Raw genomic sequence first — 14,209 nt, 5'->3', positions numbered from 1 at the left:
GGGAGTAAAGGGAGGGAGGGGAGAGGAGGGGAGTGAGGAGAAGTTGTCCTGAGTTTTAGAGATGAAGTGAAAATCCAGGGCAACATAAAACAACACTATTAGGTGAAAGCTAACAAAGCAGACAAGCTGTTAGCTACACAATTAAAAAAGAAAATCTGGTCCCGCACGATACTAAAACTAAAAGATAAAAAAGGGGGCTATGAAACCACCAGTGGGGGGATCTTGGGAGTTTTTAGAAAATACTATACTACATTATATACTTCTGACAACCCTGTTAGCGAAAAAATAGAGACATATGTAAATAGGGTCCCTCTACCCGGCATATCACATGAAGAGAGGGACAGGCTTGACAAGGAAATACAGGAGGGAGAGGTGACTGAGGCCATACAATCATTGCCAAGAAATAACCCCCTGGGACCCGATGGATACCCCGCAAGTTTCTACAAAAAATATAGCGGCACTTTAGTGCCACGCTTAACCAAGTTGTTTGCTTATTCAGAAAGGAGGGCACGATCACAAACACGATGAATTAGGCTAAACTGGTGGTATTTCCAAAAGCGGGCAAAGATCTGCCGTACCCGGGGTCATATAGGCCTATAGCGCGGATCAACACTGATGCCAAAATATATACAAAAATGGTAGCGACCAGGTTGTCGGACCTCTTGCCAAAACGAATAGGGCCCGACCAATTAGGATTTATATCGCTAAAACAGACACCTAATAACATCCGCCGGGTATGCCAACTGCTGGAAAAAATGGCAATAACACATCCACCAGCGCTTTTGGTATCATTGGACGCCGAGAAGGCATTCGATAGGGTCGATTGGACCTTCCTGTTTAGTATCATGGAACGTATGGGGTTCGGTATGTTGGGAGCAAATTACTATTCTCTGCAGATTAGAATAGCAATAAATAGAGTACTTTCTAGCAGCAAAGCAATAAAACAAGGTACCAAGCAGGGATGCCCCTTGTCTCCTTTATTGTATGCCATTTATCTGGGACCCCTGTTGGCCTGCTCCGAGAATCGGAACAGATTAAAGGCATAGGTATGGTGGGGGAAGAACATAAGATAATGGCATTTGCAGATGACGTACTTATTGTAATTACTGAACCGGAATCGTCACTACCAGCATTGATGGCAGAACTAGACGACTTTAGTGCAGTATCTGGGCTAAAAATCAACAGGACAAAATCAGAAATTTTAAATCTGTCGGTTAACCCTGAAACAGTGGAACGTGTGAGGCACCCAACGCAGCTATTTTGGGCGTAGGAGGGTATAACATACTTGGGAGTGGACCTTACAAAAACACCAGAACAAATGCATGGGGCACTATCCGCAACTATTAGCCAAGGTGAATCGAACCTACTCAAATGGAATCTACATGCAATATCTTGGCTAGGGAGAATGACAGTGATTTAAATGGTGCTCCTCCCAACGATATCGTAATTTTTTTTATGCCCTTCCGGTCCGCGTTCCTAAAAGCTTTTTTGGTGTCCATCTGGCAAAACAAACCAGCTAGAATAGCAATGTCCACTCTTACAGCTAAGAGAGACCGGAGCAGTCTGGGACTCCCTTACCTTCAAAGATATTCTGAAGCGGCACAACTAGAGATTATTAAGGAATGGTTCGCGGGCGAGGGTTGTAAGATATGGGTGCCTCAAGATAGGGAATTCGCACGTACACCCCTTTCGGGACTGCTTTGGTTAGATGAGGATCATAGACCTACCAATGTAAAGATTAGTAAAATTTTGGGGATTGTGATCGAGATGGGGACACTGCAATCAAAAGAGGCATTCTATCCACGCCCCGCTCCCTTTCTCACGATATTTATGAATCTTGACTCCCGCCAACCCCCCCAAGATGGAACCCGGAGCTTTTAGGGCTTGGAGGGAAGCAGGGTACTTGAAAATATGAGATATGTTTCAGGTACATACTCTTAGGACACTTGAGGATTGTAAAAAGACCCCTTTGAAAAATATATTACTACCCATAAAAGCTCAAGGAAACTAATCGCGTATTCATATGGACTACTAAATGAGTGTATGACTTTAGTGCAATGAAAATACATCAAGAAATGGGAGACAGCATTATGTGGAGGAAAGATTGGGAACATCTAGGGAGGGCTATCCCCAAACTTACGCGTTCCATTCAAACCAGGGAAATGTGGTACAAAATAATGTTTCAGTGGCACTACATGCTGGAACGATTACATCTTATGTACCCGACGGCGTCAGCTTTATGTTGGAGAGGTTGTGGGGCTAAAGGGGACTGGAGACACATATGGTGGGAGTGCCCATCAATAAATCCGTTTTGGGAAGGGATCCTGGAACAAATAGATAAGATATTCCCAAGCAGTGGTCCGAAGGAGCTAGGGATTTGGCTATGTGGGCCGTGGGCCCCAAAACAGAAAATGTTCTCCTAAAGACGGAAACATAGCTTTATGCTTCTACTAATAGCCACGTGGCTAGTTATGGCCCGCAAATGGAAACAAAAACAGGGGGCCTACAATATTAGACTGGCTACAGCAGGTATGGCGCTTCATATCGCTGGAATGGGCCACTCATATGGCTCAAAGAGACCAAGCTGCCTTTAAACATAACTGGGAGGATGTGCTGAGCTACCGCCAAAGTGACTACATGCTCCAATGGTGTCCCCACAAAATACGGATTTTGGACATTATGTGACCACCCTCATGACATAATATGCAAACCTAAAGAGACTGTCTTCTGGAGAAAGGGGGGGTGTTGAATTGTTTACGTTTTTTTGTATGTTGTGAAAACGAATAAAAACTATTTTGAAAAAATAAGGGCTTATCAGGGAAAGCGTAAGTAAAGAAGTCAGGGAAATTTAAAAATATCACTAAGCAGACGTGCCACAGCGGCCATCAGTCTGAAAATCTGACACATTTTCTGAGTGAGAAGAAAACATATGGGCTACTAGAGTTGCAGTCTTCAATGAGATTGTAAAAAAAAAGGACACCATAAAAACACCACAAATACCAGGGGGGCAGCTCAGTTTGCAAAAGAAAAATGAAAAGAAATGTTTGACCTAATCTTTATTTTGCAGACAAAATTCTTTTCTCAGGCACTTTCAAAAAACCCTTACACTGTGCCCGTTGGATTGGAAACTAACAGATGATGAATAAACTTCTTCAGAAAGCAGAACAAAGTACGTTCCAAGCTCCTGCTCTACCAAAAGATATCAGTTGTCACCCAACTCTTCAGTTTTTAAGATATTTCAATGTATTGCAATAGTCTCACATGTGTACACAATCACAAACGTTTTAAATTTCAAAGTGCTCATACCGAATGTAATAACAAGTAAATGTTATGATGTCAATTTATGTAACCTTACTTAATTATTTGCAGAAGTAAAGAGGGTCCTCACACATGGGCTTGCTTATGTATTTTTCATTTCTTTTGTTATGGATTTTGCGCTCATAAAATGCAAAGTAACGGCAACAGGGAGGTAGTGAGTAAGTGAACACTTAGTGCTTAGAAAGTAATAAAGCATGCCCAAGCATCGGACTGATTATGCAGCTTTGGTGCCCAAGCAAAATCTGGAGTGGACCTACTATTCAGAAAGATGAAGCCCCAGAGGGCGCGGCCTAATTTGAACTTCTAATGGAAATACACTGGACTAGATGCATTTTTGGAGAGCTACAGCAGAAATCATATAATTATTTTCTGTAAAAACAAAGGTAACTTTATCTCTATTATTCCTATGTGATTATGGTAGCCTCTACGAGGTGTCGAAAAAGGAAACTGTACGTAGCTAAACGATATGATGGTGGCAGAGACTGGTTGACACAAAGTGATAAACTACAATTTCACATGACTTCGATATTAGGTAGGGAAGACATAAATCCCCCTTAATGAAGATTTGCAAAAACTTCTAATATGTAAGGTTTTGCCGGTCAAGGTGGAATGTTGAGTAGGGAGGAGATACCACGCAGATGACCCACAAGTCCCTTCTCAATAGTTGGCAAGGTGTTACAGACACACATCATCCACATACAGCGGTTATACAAAACTATCTGTGACAGAGGGAACACAAACTGATGGCTTTGAAAAGCGGTCACCGTGAATGCCCCAGAGGAGACAATCTAACAGTCTGGGAAGACTCACACTGTCCACTGGAGGAAGCCACAGATTACCCACTGAGGGATGTGACACATTGCCCACTTAGAGAAAGTGGCTCCATCAAAACAGGCCTGCTGAGCTGCATACCTGCTGAAATCTCCTCTCACCTTCATTAGCTCTTTGTCGGCCTCAGAAGAGTCCTCATTGCTGTAATGAACAAGCATTTCATGCAGGAGTTTGACGTTGTTGGCAACTTCCTCCAGTGTATGCTGACGCATTGTTGCTTTCTGCATGCGAACCTCATCCTGCTCAGGCCACGTAAAAAGAAGGGAAAGAAACAATTAACATTCACCACAGATACCAGAAGCAGTTTAATGACACCAGAGCAGCCAGTGTACCAATCACTCAATGACCTCCACAGACATCGGCTGAACGATGCACTTAAACACTTTCCGCGCTGACTTTTCCAACAGCCTACTCCTTTTTGCACCAACATTTCTAAACTCTTAATAACTGCCATGTATTGACTGTACTTACCGATTAAAGAACCTCTACACAGACTGTACCAAGAGCTTAATTACCCACTGCACCTTCTGTAAAAATTAATGATCGGAATAAAGCATATGGACACTCTTCTCAGACTGTACTAACCTGCATTGATTCTATCAGCTGCTTAGAACAGGGAGTACATGGTGGCTATGTGCAACATTGAAGCCACGCTAAAAGGTGAAAGCCCCAAATTCCTTGCAGAATGGGAACCTTTCATTCAATTTGTATATCGGAATGATAACCTAGGACTATATTATAAACCGCACAATATATCTTTTACGTTAGTTATGATGCTTCATGTCAACCTGTTACTGATGCTACTGGATTGCTACCCACTATTTCTGCACAATCTGCACTACTCAAATTGTTGATTTTGTGTTTTCCTTTTTTTGAGTGTTTTTTTCTTCCATACTGTATTTTGTCTTGTGCTGTAAGAGACTGGATATTCATGCTTATGTTCCAAAACTATCGGACACAGGAGTTGTCTGTTTAATGATGTTGTGCATTGTTCCAGAATAGGTATTGTTATTCTCCATGTTTATATATTTTTTTCAATAAAATCTGAATGGCAAAAAAACAACCCAAAACCAAAATGAACAGGCTGTACTAAAACTGTAGCTAAATTAGCCATGCAAATAACTGCTAACAACCTCTAAAAACTCACCTCAAAATTCACACACTCTGATTGTACTAAGAGCTTTATAACCTCTGAAACAACTGTTAAAATGTGTGTAAGAGAGGCCACCAGCGAGCGCGTGAAGGATGGCCGCCTAATCCTCCAGCTCTCTGCCGAGCCGGGACGTGAAGGGGTTCTGAACCCCCCTTTAACACCCACCTGCGCTAACCCGAGGGCCCTCACCGGTTGGTGATGGCGCGGGCCGCATCCGCTCCAACTCTGAAAACGAACGGAGCAGCGACAGAGATGCTAGCCGTGGGTTTCCTCCCAACAGCTGCTGAAGTACTCCGCAGCTGGGGTGAAGGACAACACGAGGCTCGGGAGTGCGGCCGCACAAGTGAACTTCCCAAGGCCTGGAGAGGTGAGGAGTGGCGCTGGCCCCCGGCGTGGCACCATGGAGGAGGCGTGACAGAGCGGGGCAGAGCAGCGGAGAAAGTAGCAGCAAGCTGGGTCTGGGCCGTGACAGACAACCACAGGGACTTTACACATGTGCCCCCCATCCCCAACGCAACTGGGCCCCGGGAGAGACTGCATTGCCAGTAGAAACAGGAGGCGATCACAGGTGGGGGAAGGGGACACCAGCTGGGGAGACCATCTGAGGAGCGAGCCAGATACTGAGAGTCTGACTGAAACAGGTGAAGACAAGAGGCGGCCATAAGCTTAAGGGCGGGGCACCACTTGAGGGGAATAGACAGGGACTGAACCTGAGGAGCACCCCAGGCCACGTCACCAGTGGCATTGGGGTAGCCCTGTAGAGGCAATTGGTGGTCGCCCCACAGGAGGCCCACACTGCTGCATCCGGCAAAGAGACCCATGTCCTGGAGAGTCTCCTTTCAGTTCTAGTTTCCCTGAGTGGCCCCCAGCTCCACTCTTGCAGAGGTAAGGCCAACTTCCCAGGTGAATGCAATGGAGGGTGACCCAGCTGCGACAAAGTCAGATGTTGCGGCCCTCATGGAGGAAATTCATAGCATCCGTTCGGCTTTGGATGTCAGGCTGGACAAAATGAACCAGAGATTGGTTACAGTGGAGGACAATATACAGGAGTTGGAGTCCTACCAGACCTCCATGGACACTCTGGGTCTGCAGGTGTTGGTGCAGCTGTCAGAACTCGAAAAAAGGGATGCCAAAACAGCAGTAAAAATGGACAATATTGAAACCCGACAATGCTGGAACAAACTACGTTTCTTTGGCCCCCCAGAGAAGGAGGGGGGAGAAGGAAAGCAACATTAAGAGAGGTATCCGAGAAGTTCTATGCATCCTGTTTCGGCAATGATGGTATGGATGAACCAGCGATCGTCAGGGCCCACCGGGCAGGAGGAAGGCCAGGGGGGCCTCGTTCAGTACTGGCGAGGTTCCACTACTATGAACTGAGGGCGAGGAACCTCGACAAGGCAAGGAAGGGGGGTCAGATTGCCCTAGGTGCGGCCAGGGTGACCATCTTCCAGGAGCGAACGGATCTCACCCTGGTGAGGAGAAGGATGTGTGGTCCACTCACAAAGTGGCTAACAGAAAGAGGGGCACGCTATAGGTGGGGCTTCCAGTTCTCCCTGAACTTTGAGTATGAGGGCCAACCCTATAGACTGGCAATTGAGGAAGACATCTTCTGAGTTTTGGAGGAGGTAATGGGAGACTCGCGACTCCGAGCCGACCGCTCGGGAGAGTCCACTGGAGGGGCGGCCCTGGCCGTGACAGTCAAACAGGCGCAAGAGCCAGGGCTCCCACAAATTCAAGAAATTCAACACCCTGTTGAGGGATCCGCATTGCTCAGGAGAAAGCGCAATGGGAGCGGAGGGAGAATGTGACTTGGATTGTGGCAGTGTTCAATGGAGGGGGGGTGGTGATTGTGGTGGAGGGGGGCTCAGTAAGAATAAGCAGCGGATTGAGAGAGTACGGTTGATATTTTGATGATCCTATCCTGGCCCGAGATGGTGCTGGGGTCGGGGCTGAATGCCCATGGACGGGAGAGGGAGGAAGGCAAGGGGGGTGGTGTAGTTTGGGGCCCACCCAGAGGGAGTTTTTCCAGTTTAACATTGTTTCAGTGGTGTGGGGGACAGCCCCCAAGGGGTAAGCGTTCCATACAAATGTGACATGATTTCTCGGGGGGGGGGAGGTGGCTCAAATGGGTGGATTGGGACTGGAAAGATGTCTGTAGATGATGAACTGGTGATCAATGTTAGAGGGCTGAATTCACCTGCCAAGCGATCAATAAACCTACAGGAATTCAGGGGGCCAAACTGGACTTCCTCATGGTGCATGTGACACATTGGCAGAGGGGCGAGAAACTGAGGCTTGGGGCAAGATAGGTGGGGGAGGAGATCACAGTCTCGGGCACAGAAAAAAAAACTGGGGTGGGCAATCATTGTGTCGACACGCCTGGGGCTGGTGGTGGATGGGACACAAAGGGACCTGAACAGGCGCCATTTTTTCATTAAGGGAAGCCTGAAAGGTGAAAGGATCACCCAGTGCTCGATATACTCCCCCAATAATGGGCAGGCAGACTTCTGGGAAGGGGTCAAGGTTGAATTGATGACGTTTGTGGAAGGTTGCCTGGTGGTGGAGGGAGATTTTAATATGGTGCTGGTCCCGAAGAGAGATCGCGAGTGAATGAGGGTTTGGGGGCGGGGGATACCATGGGTAAAGCCTCTTCTAGGAGATTTGGGAAAATTCACTGAGACTTGGGCCTTGTCGACTCTCTGTTAGAGGGGGAGGACAGAGAGCGTCTTTTCACATTCTTCTTGGCTCTGCATAACTGTTACTCACGCACTGACCTAATACTAATGGATGCAGAGTTGAAAGCTCAGGTAAAGTACCTGTGCGTGTCCACAGTCCTGTGGTCGGACCACGACTTAGTGGTTTGCTCGATGGGTTGCCTCCTCAGGTGGAGGCTATCGGGAGGGTTGCGTTGTAATGACTTCCTGTTAAAGGATAGGGAGGTCTCCCAAACAGTACTGACTGTGATCCAGGTATCACTTTCCTTTGATGATAACAGGGAGGTAGGACTGCAGACTCTCTGGGAGGGTTTTAATGTCACGAGTTGGGTAGTGCTTCGATCCTAGTTCAGGACACGGAAAAGAAACTAATGTTCCTAAAGCAAAAATACCACGAGCAAGGGGAGAGGGCGAAAAAAATACTGCCGTGGAGACTGCAGGAGGAGAGGGAAAAGAAGTTGATTGGGACAATTAGGGGCGAGGACGGGGTGGAAGTGCACGACTGTGAGGGTGTGGGGAAGGAATTCGCCAGGTTCTATGAAGGGCTCCAAGCGTCCGAATTTGAGGGAGATTAGGGACAAATCGCCAAGTTCTTAGACGCACTGGCCATACCGGGGGTACAACAGGGGGATGCGGCTCACTTGGGAGAGCCCATCTCTGAAGAAGAGGTCATACAGTCCATAAAAGGGTAGAAGTCAGGTACAGCCCCAGGAAGTGATGGGTTCTCGACACAATGTTATAACAGGTTTAGATCTACTCTGGCCCCATACATGACTCAGGTCTTTAATGGTGCTGTTTGGGGGACCCTTGTCGAGCACCATGCTGGAAGCGTGATTGTGACAATGCATAAAGAGGGCCGGAACCCAGCGGAATGCGCCTCCTACCGCCCAATATCGCTGTTGAATAGTGAAGTTAAGATCCTGGCTAGAATCCTTGGGGCGATGTTGGAGGGACTTATGCCGTTGCTGGTTCATGGGGACCAAGTGGGTTTCATAAAGGGTAGACAGGGTGCTGGTAACATCCGGGAAACAATTCATTTGCTTTACCAGGCCCAAACCATGTGCCTGGTATCGGTGGACTCCAAGAAGGCATATGACAGGGTGGAGTGGGCCTTTATGAAGGCGGCATTGAAGAATATGGGCCATGGCCAGGGATTCTTGAAGTGGGTAGAGGCAATGTACTCACAGCCGATGGCGCGCATGAGGGTGAATGGTATCATGTCCAAGGTATTTCGCCTGATGCGGGGGATGAGGCATGGGTGCCCATCTCGCCACTGCTGTACGCCCTCACGATGGAGCCGCTAGCGATTGCGATCAGGGCTAACCAGGAGGTCAAGGGCATTAGGTGCAGGGAGGTGAAATTTAAACTGTCCCTTTTCGCAGATGATAAATTGGCTTATATCACTGAGGTGAGTTCCTCGCTACCGAAATTTGTGGAACAAATAAAGAGCAATGGGCTCCTCTTGGGGCTGTAAGTCAATGTGGACAAATACACCATCATGCCCGTGGGCCCAGAATGCCCTGCTACTAGAAGACTGCACCTGGTACTTGGGGTTGAAGGCCGAACGTTCCAGAACCAAGTATCTGGGGGTATTGCTGACGAGAGACCTTTCAGGCCTTGTGAAGGCAAACATTCACTCAATATTACTTTAGATTAAAGAGGATCTCCAGAGATGGACACCCGTGACCCTGTCATGGAATGGGCGGATGGTATTGGTGAAAATGAACGTGCTTCCCAGACTGCTCTACCTGTTTAACGTCCTCCCGGTGAGACTCCCAGAAGCCTTCTTTGGCGAACTCAAGGGAGCACTATCTAGAGATATCGGGCAGGACAAGAGACTGCAAGTTAAGTGGTTACCCTGATGCTCCCGGGAGATCAGTGGGGTGTTGGGTTCCCGAACCCAGATTTATATTACAAAGCAGCACAATTGAGGATACTGCTGCAACACTTGCAGGAGAGTCTTAGGACATATTGGTTCAATTTGGAGGACTTGGAAATGCACCCGTTGAAGGTGAGAGACTACCTGTGTGCCCCGTATAAGATTTTCCCGAGGGCAGCAAGGGAGCCCCCCACAATGGGCGTATTGTGGGACCGGTGGAATAACAACTGTGTGTATAGATCTCCCTCTACTTGGCCCTCAAAAACGGCATCGGTGTGGGGCCTCCCGTTCCAACAGACAAAGCCGGGAATGAGGTGCGCCTAGCAGTGATTGGATGGGGGATTGGTGCGGGTGGGACAGCTGTTTGAGGAGGGTCGCTTCAGAGGGTATGAGGGGCTGGACCGGGATACTTAAGGCTGAAGGGGATGTTCACTGACCCGAAGTGGGACAATCGTCTCGCCAGGGACCCAACCAAGTTTGAGAAATGGCTAGATGGTACTACCACCCGGAAGGGGCGCCCTCTCTAGCATATATACAATGCTGATTTCAACCCCAGCGGTGGGGGAGACGCACCTTTAAGAGATATTGGGTGGAACAAGTGGAGGTGAAATCACAGAGGAGGAATGGGCCAGAATTTTCCGGGTGACATTCCACTGCAATCTATTCACCTCCACCATCGGACATAACTAAGATACTGCACGGGTGGCATAGGGCCCCACTGAAAATTCCAAGAATGTTTGAGGGCACCACCCCCATGTGCCCCAGAGGTTGTGGCCTGGTGGGGTCCCTCGCCCACATGTGGTGGCAATGTCCCAGAAGCTGGATCAAGGACCTTGTGGGGACACAGCTATCCCTCAACTCGCTGCAGAAACTGTTGGGAATCCCGACCAAGGACCTGGGGGAGCACCAATTTGTCTAGAGTGTATGAGGCTATGTTACGGGCTGGACTGGCAATGGCTCAACATTGGAAGGTTGGGAGAATGCTCACAAGATGGGAATGGGAATGTAAACTGTGTAACATAATTGAAATGAAGAGGCTGACAGACATAGTAAATGATCACAGGGAGTCCTTCTTGGAGGAATGGGGGCTGCCGCTGTCCATGTAGGAGGGTGTTCGAGACTAAAGGTGAAGCAGGGAAGGGGCAGAGGAGAGGCGCTGTGAAGACTTAATAGAGGGGTGGCAATCTAATACACTCTAGCCAACTCAACGTAATATTGAGTTCTGAACATACATCCCTAAGAGGTTTTACTGTTGATTGAACGTTTATCCCCTGAACGAACTAAGAGATGGGGGTTAGGATGAGGGGGAGGGGACTACCTTTGTTGGGAATGGTTGTAAGAAATACTGTGTTGTCATTGATTTTCAAAATGCAAATAAAAACCGAAGTTTAAAAAACAAAACACGTTTACGATCTCTATAGCAACCTCATTACGATCCCTCTGCGCCAACTTTACTACCTGTTAATTCACCAGTAGTGAATTGTACTGACCATTTAATGAACCTACAAATTTTCTATACCAACTGCTTAATCACACCATTATTAAAAGATCCACGAGTTCATCACAACTAGACTAATGTACGTAAATTACATGGCAACGTGAATTGAGCATTCCTTTAAATTGCCTGGGTGATGGAACACATTGGGTGTTCCATGCCATTGTCATCTTGCAGCAATGAGACTGATCCAATTCCAGTGCCCGAGTCATCTGTCTGGACTATGAAAGGCCACTCTGGTAGTCTGGGGCCAAGAATAGTGGCCTGAGAATGGGAATCCTTTAACCATGGAAAGGCTTTTTCGGTCCAAATAAACGGTTTAGGATTCTTAGGAATCACAAGCGCAGTCAAAGAGGCAGTTATGGTCTGGTAATCTGCTATGAAATTCCTATAATACCAAGTGACACCTAAAAACGCACTCAACTGGGCTTGGGCAGTGGCGGTCTTCCAGTCTTGGACAGCTTTTATTTTGCTGGGAAGAGGCTGAATCTTATCCCCACCTCCCGGGTACCCAAGGTGGACCACTGAACCCTGACCAATATGGCACTTGGTTGTCTTTATAGTCAGGTGGGCCTGCTGAAGGCCTACAACACTCTTCTGAGGTGTTCACTATGTCCCTCGCAAGTGAAGCAGAAGACTGCAATGTAATCAAGGTATGCCATGCAAAAGTCTTGTAACCCAAAGGTTATTAACCTGAATTGATCAAGACCTTCCAGGGTGAAGAATGCAGTCTTCTCCTTGGTAAACTCAGTGAGGGATATCTTTGAATACCCACTGGTTAGGTCAAAGGTGCTTAAGAACTTTTCAGCATCAAGCTTGTACACAAGCTCATCTGTTAGTGGAAATGTGTGAGCATCTGTCTTTGTGACAGCATTCAGATCCCGATAATCCACACAGAATCTCATATGTGCAAATCCTGCTTTTATTACCTGGACCGATAGACTGGCCCATGACTAGAGGAGGGCTAGTCACCCAACGTCCAACATCTCGTTGACCTCTAACTCAATGTCAGACCTAACCTTCTCTGAAATCCTGCAGAACACAATTTTAGTAGCAACACTGTCTCCAGTACATATGATGTTGACAGCAAGGAGTGTTATAGGGTAGCTGAGGGGACAGTTTGACTCCCTCAGTGAAGACATCAGAAGGGCTTCTCTGGACAGGTCAGGAAAAGGCTCATTTTCCTGTTCTTCTTCATCTGAAGCCAGGTGCATTCCTCCCATTTCAACCCTAGGGATGAAAGCCTTCTGTCTACTTAAGTGGAATAACTTACGGGCCCCTTTTGGGAGTCCCAAGTCTACCAAATAGTTAACCTCGCCCAACTGTTCAACAGTTTACAAAGTAAGGGCCTGTCTATTTTCAGATAGGGTTTTAGACCTATGTATTGCGTGCAGGTTTTGTATAATTAAGGTATCGCCCATAGGGCATCTTCGTGCTATACCTTGAGGACCAAAACTGATGTGAGAATACACAGTGGATTAGGGCTGATTAAATAAGAATGTCTTTTTTTTTTATCTTTTATTTATTGGCAAAAGTTAGTTACAGGTACACAGTGCAATCGATTCTGTTTACATACACAGGGAGACAAATAAGAATGTTTTTAAAGACTTCTGAAACATCATTAGATTAGCCTCAGTGAGAAGCAAGAGGGGCTGGTGTGGACTTCACATTTTTGCTACTTGGACTGTAAAAAAAAAAAGTGCCCTCCTAGTCTATCTCTGATATTTTGGAACGACTATCCGTCTATCTTGCTTAGCACCTTAGAGAGCGTCCAGCTGCATAAGGTTTCAGTTTACTTGTAAATTCTGGTGTTGGAGGCTTTTAAAGACTAAACACATAGGCCCTCATTACGACCCTGGCGGAAAGTAACTGACCTGACCGCCATAGCGTAAATAGCGTTTCCGCCATTGCACGATGGAGTAAAGTGCGGCTAATGCTGACCCATCGGGCACGAGCATTACGCCATGGCGGAAGTGCAAAGTCCGCGATGGCGGAAATGTCCCCAAAACGCCCCTCACCGCCGTCGTACGGCGCCCTAGGTGCAATTCCGCCACCCATCATAGCGGTCACCGTAATGAGCGGTAATCGCAAAATACGGTGACCGTAAATATACGGAAACGGAAGTAAAAACATGGGGCCGGAACGGGAAACAGCACGCCGTACACCTATAAAATCAGAATCCCAACACAACCATTAAAAATCCGACCCTGAGACACATCCCAACCCGTTAGCCACCCTAGTTAAAACAATCAAAATGGGAAAAGTTGCTAAAAAAGCGTGCGACCGCAAGCGGCAGGTCCACTTCTCCCATGAGGAACTCACCGTGCTCACAGAGACCCTTCAGGAGAATGCTGCCGTCGTCTTCTCGACGCAAATGACCAGGACGGCACTTGCGAACAAGAAGGCCATATGGGCCCTGGTGGCACAGCGGGTAAGTGCGGTGGGGACCGCACCCTGCAACCCACAGCAATGCAGAAAGCGATGGGACGACTTGCGGATACGCGTACGGAGCATACTATCAGCCAACCGTAACATTGCCACAGCTACCGGGGGAGGATCGGAATCACCCATCAAGTTGACCCCCTGGGAAGAAATCTGTGCCTCCACCATTGGAATGGAGAGTATAGAGGGAGTCGGAGGGATGGAGAAAGGAGTGCAGACATCCGAAAAATCAGGTAGGTGGGCCAAATAAAACAATGCTAAATCCACAATGTCCAATCATGTGAAGTACCATGTGTCCACATAGTGCAACAGAAACACATGTCCAGGAGAACGTCCACATACATTGGCCTGATAGCGCACTTTAAAAGTCACATCAA

The 14,209-nt window shown here is 47.4% G+C and overlaps 1 protein-coding gene across 3 annotated transcripts in view; it reads right to left on the bottom strand.

Moving 5' to 3' along the window:
- GGA3 (golgi associated, gamma adaptin ear containing, ARF binding protein 3) overlaps positions 1-14,209 on the bottom strand; it is a 1,381,263-nt gene that overhangs the window by 386,980 nt on the left and 980,074 nt on the right. For all 3 annotated transcript variants that reach the window (XM_069654818.1, XM_069654819.1, XM_069654820.1), the window contains one exon: positions 4,251-4,388. In XM_069654818.1, the coding sequence (XP_069510919.1) occupies positions 4,251-4,388 (138 nt within the window). The remainder of the gene's footprint in view (positions 1-4,250; positions 4,389-14,209) is intronic.

This window comes from Ambystoma mexicanum, chromosome 3q (assembly GCF_040938575.1).
Source record: "Ambystoma mexicanum isolate Mex_15411 chromosome 3q, UKY_AmexF1_1, whole genome shotgun sequence".
Classification (NCBI taxonomy): Eukaryota; Metazoa; Chordata; class Amphibia; order Caudata; family Ambystomatidae; genus Ambystoma; species Ambystoma mexicanum.
This window is presented reverse-complemented; position numbering and strand designations above follow the sequence as displayed.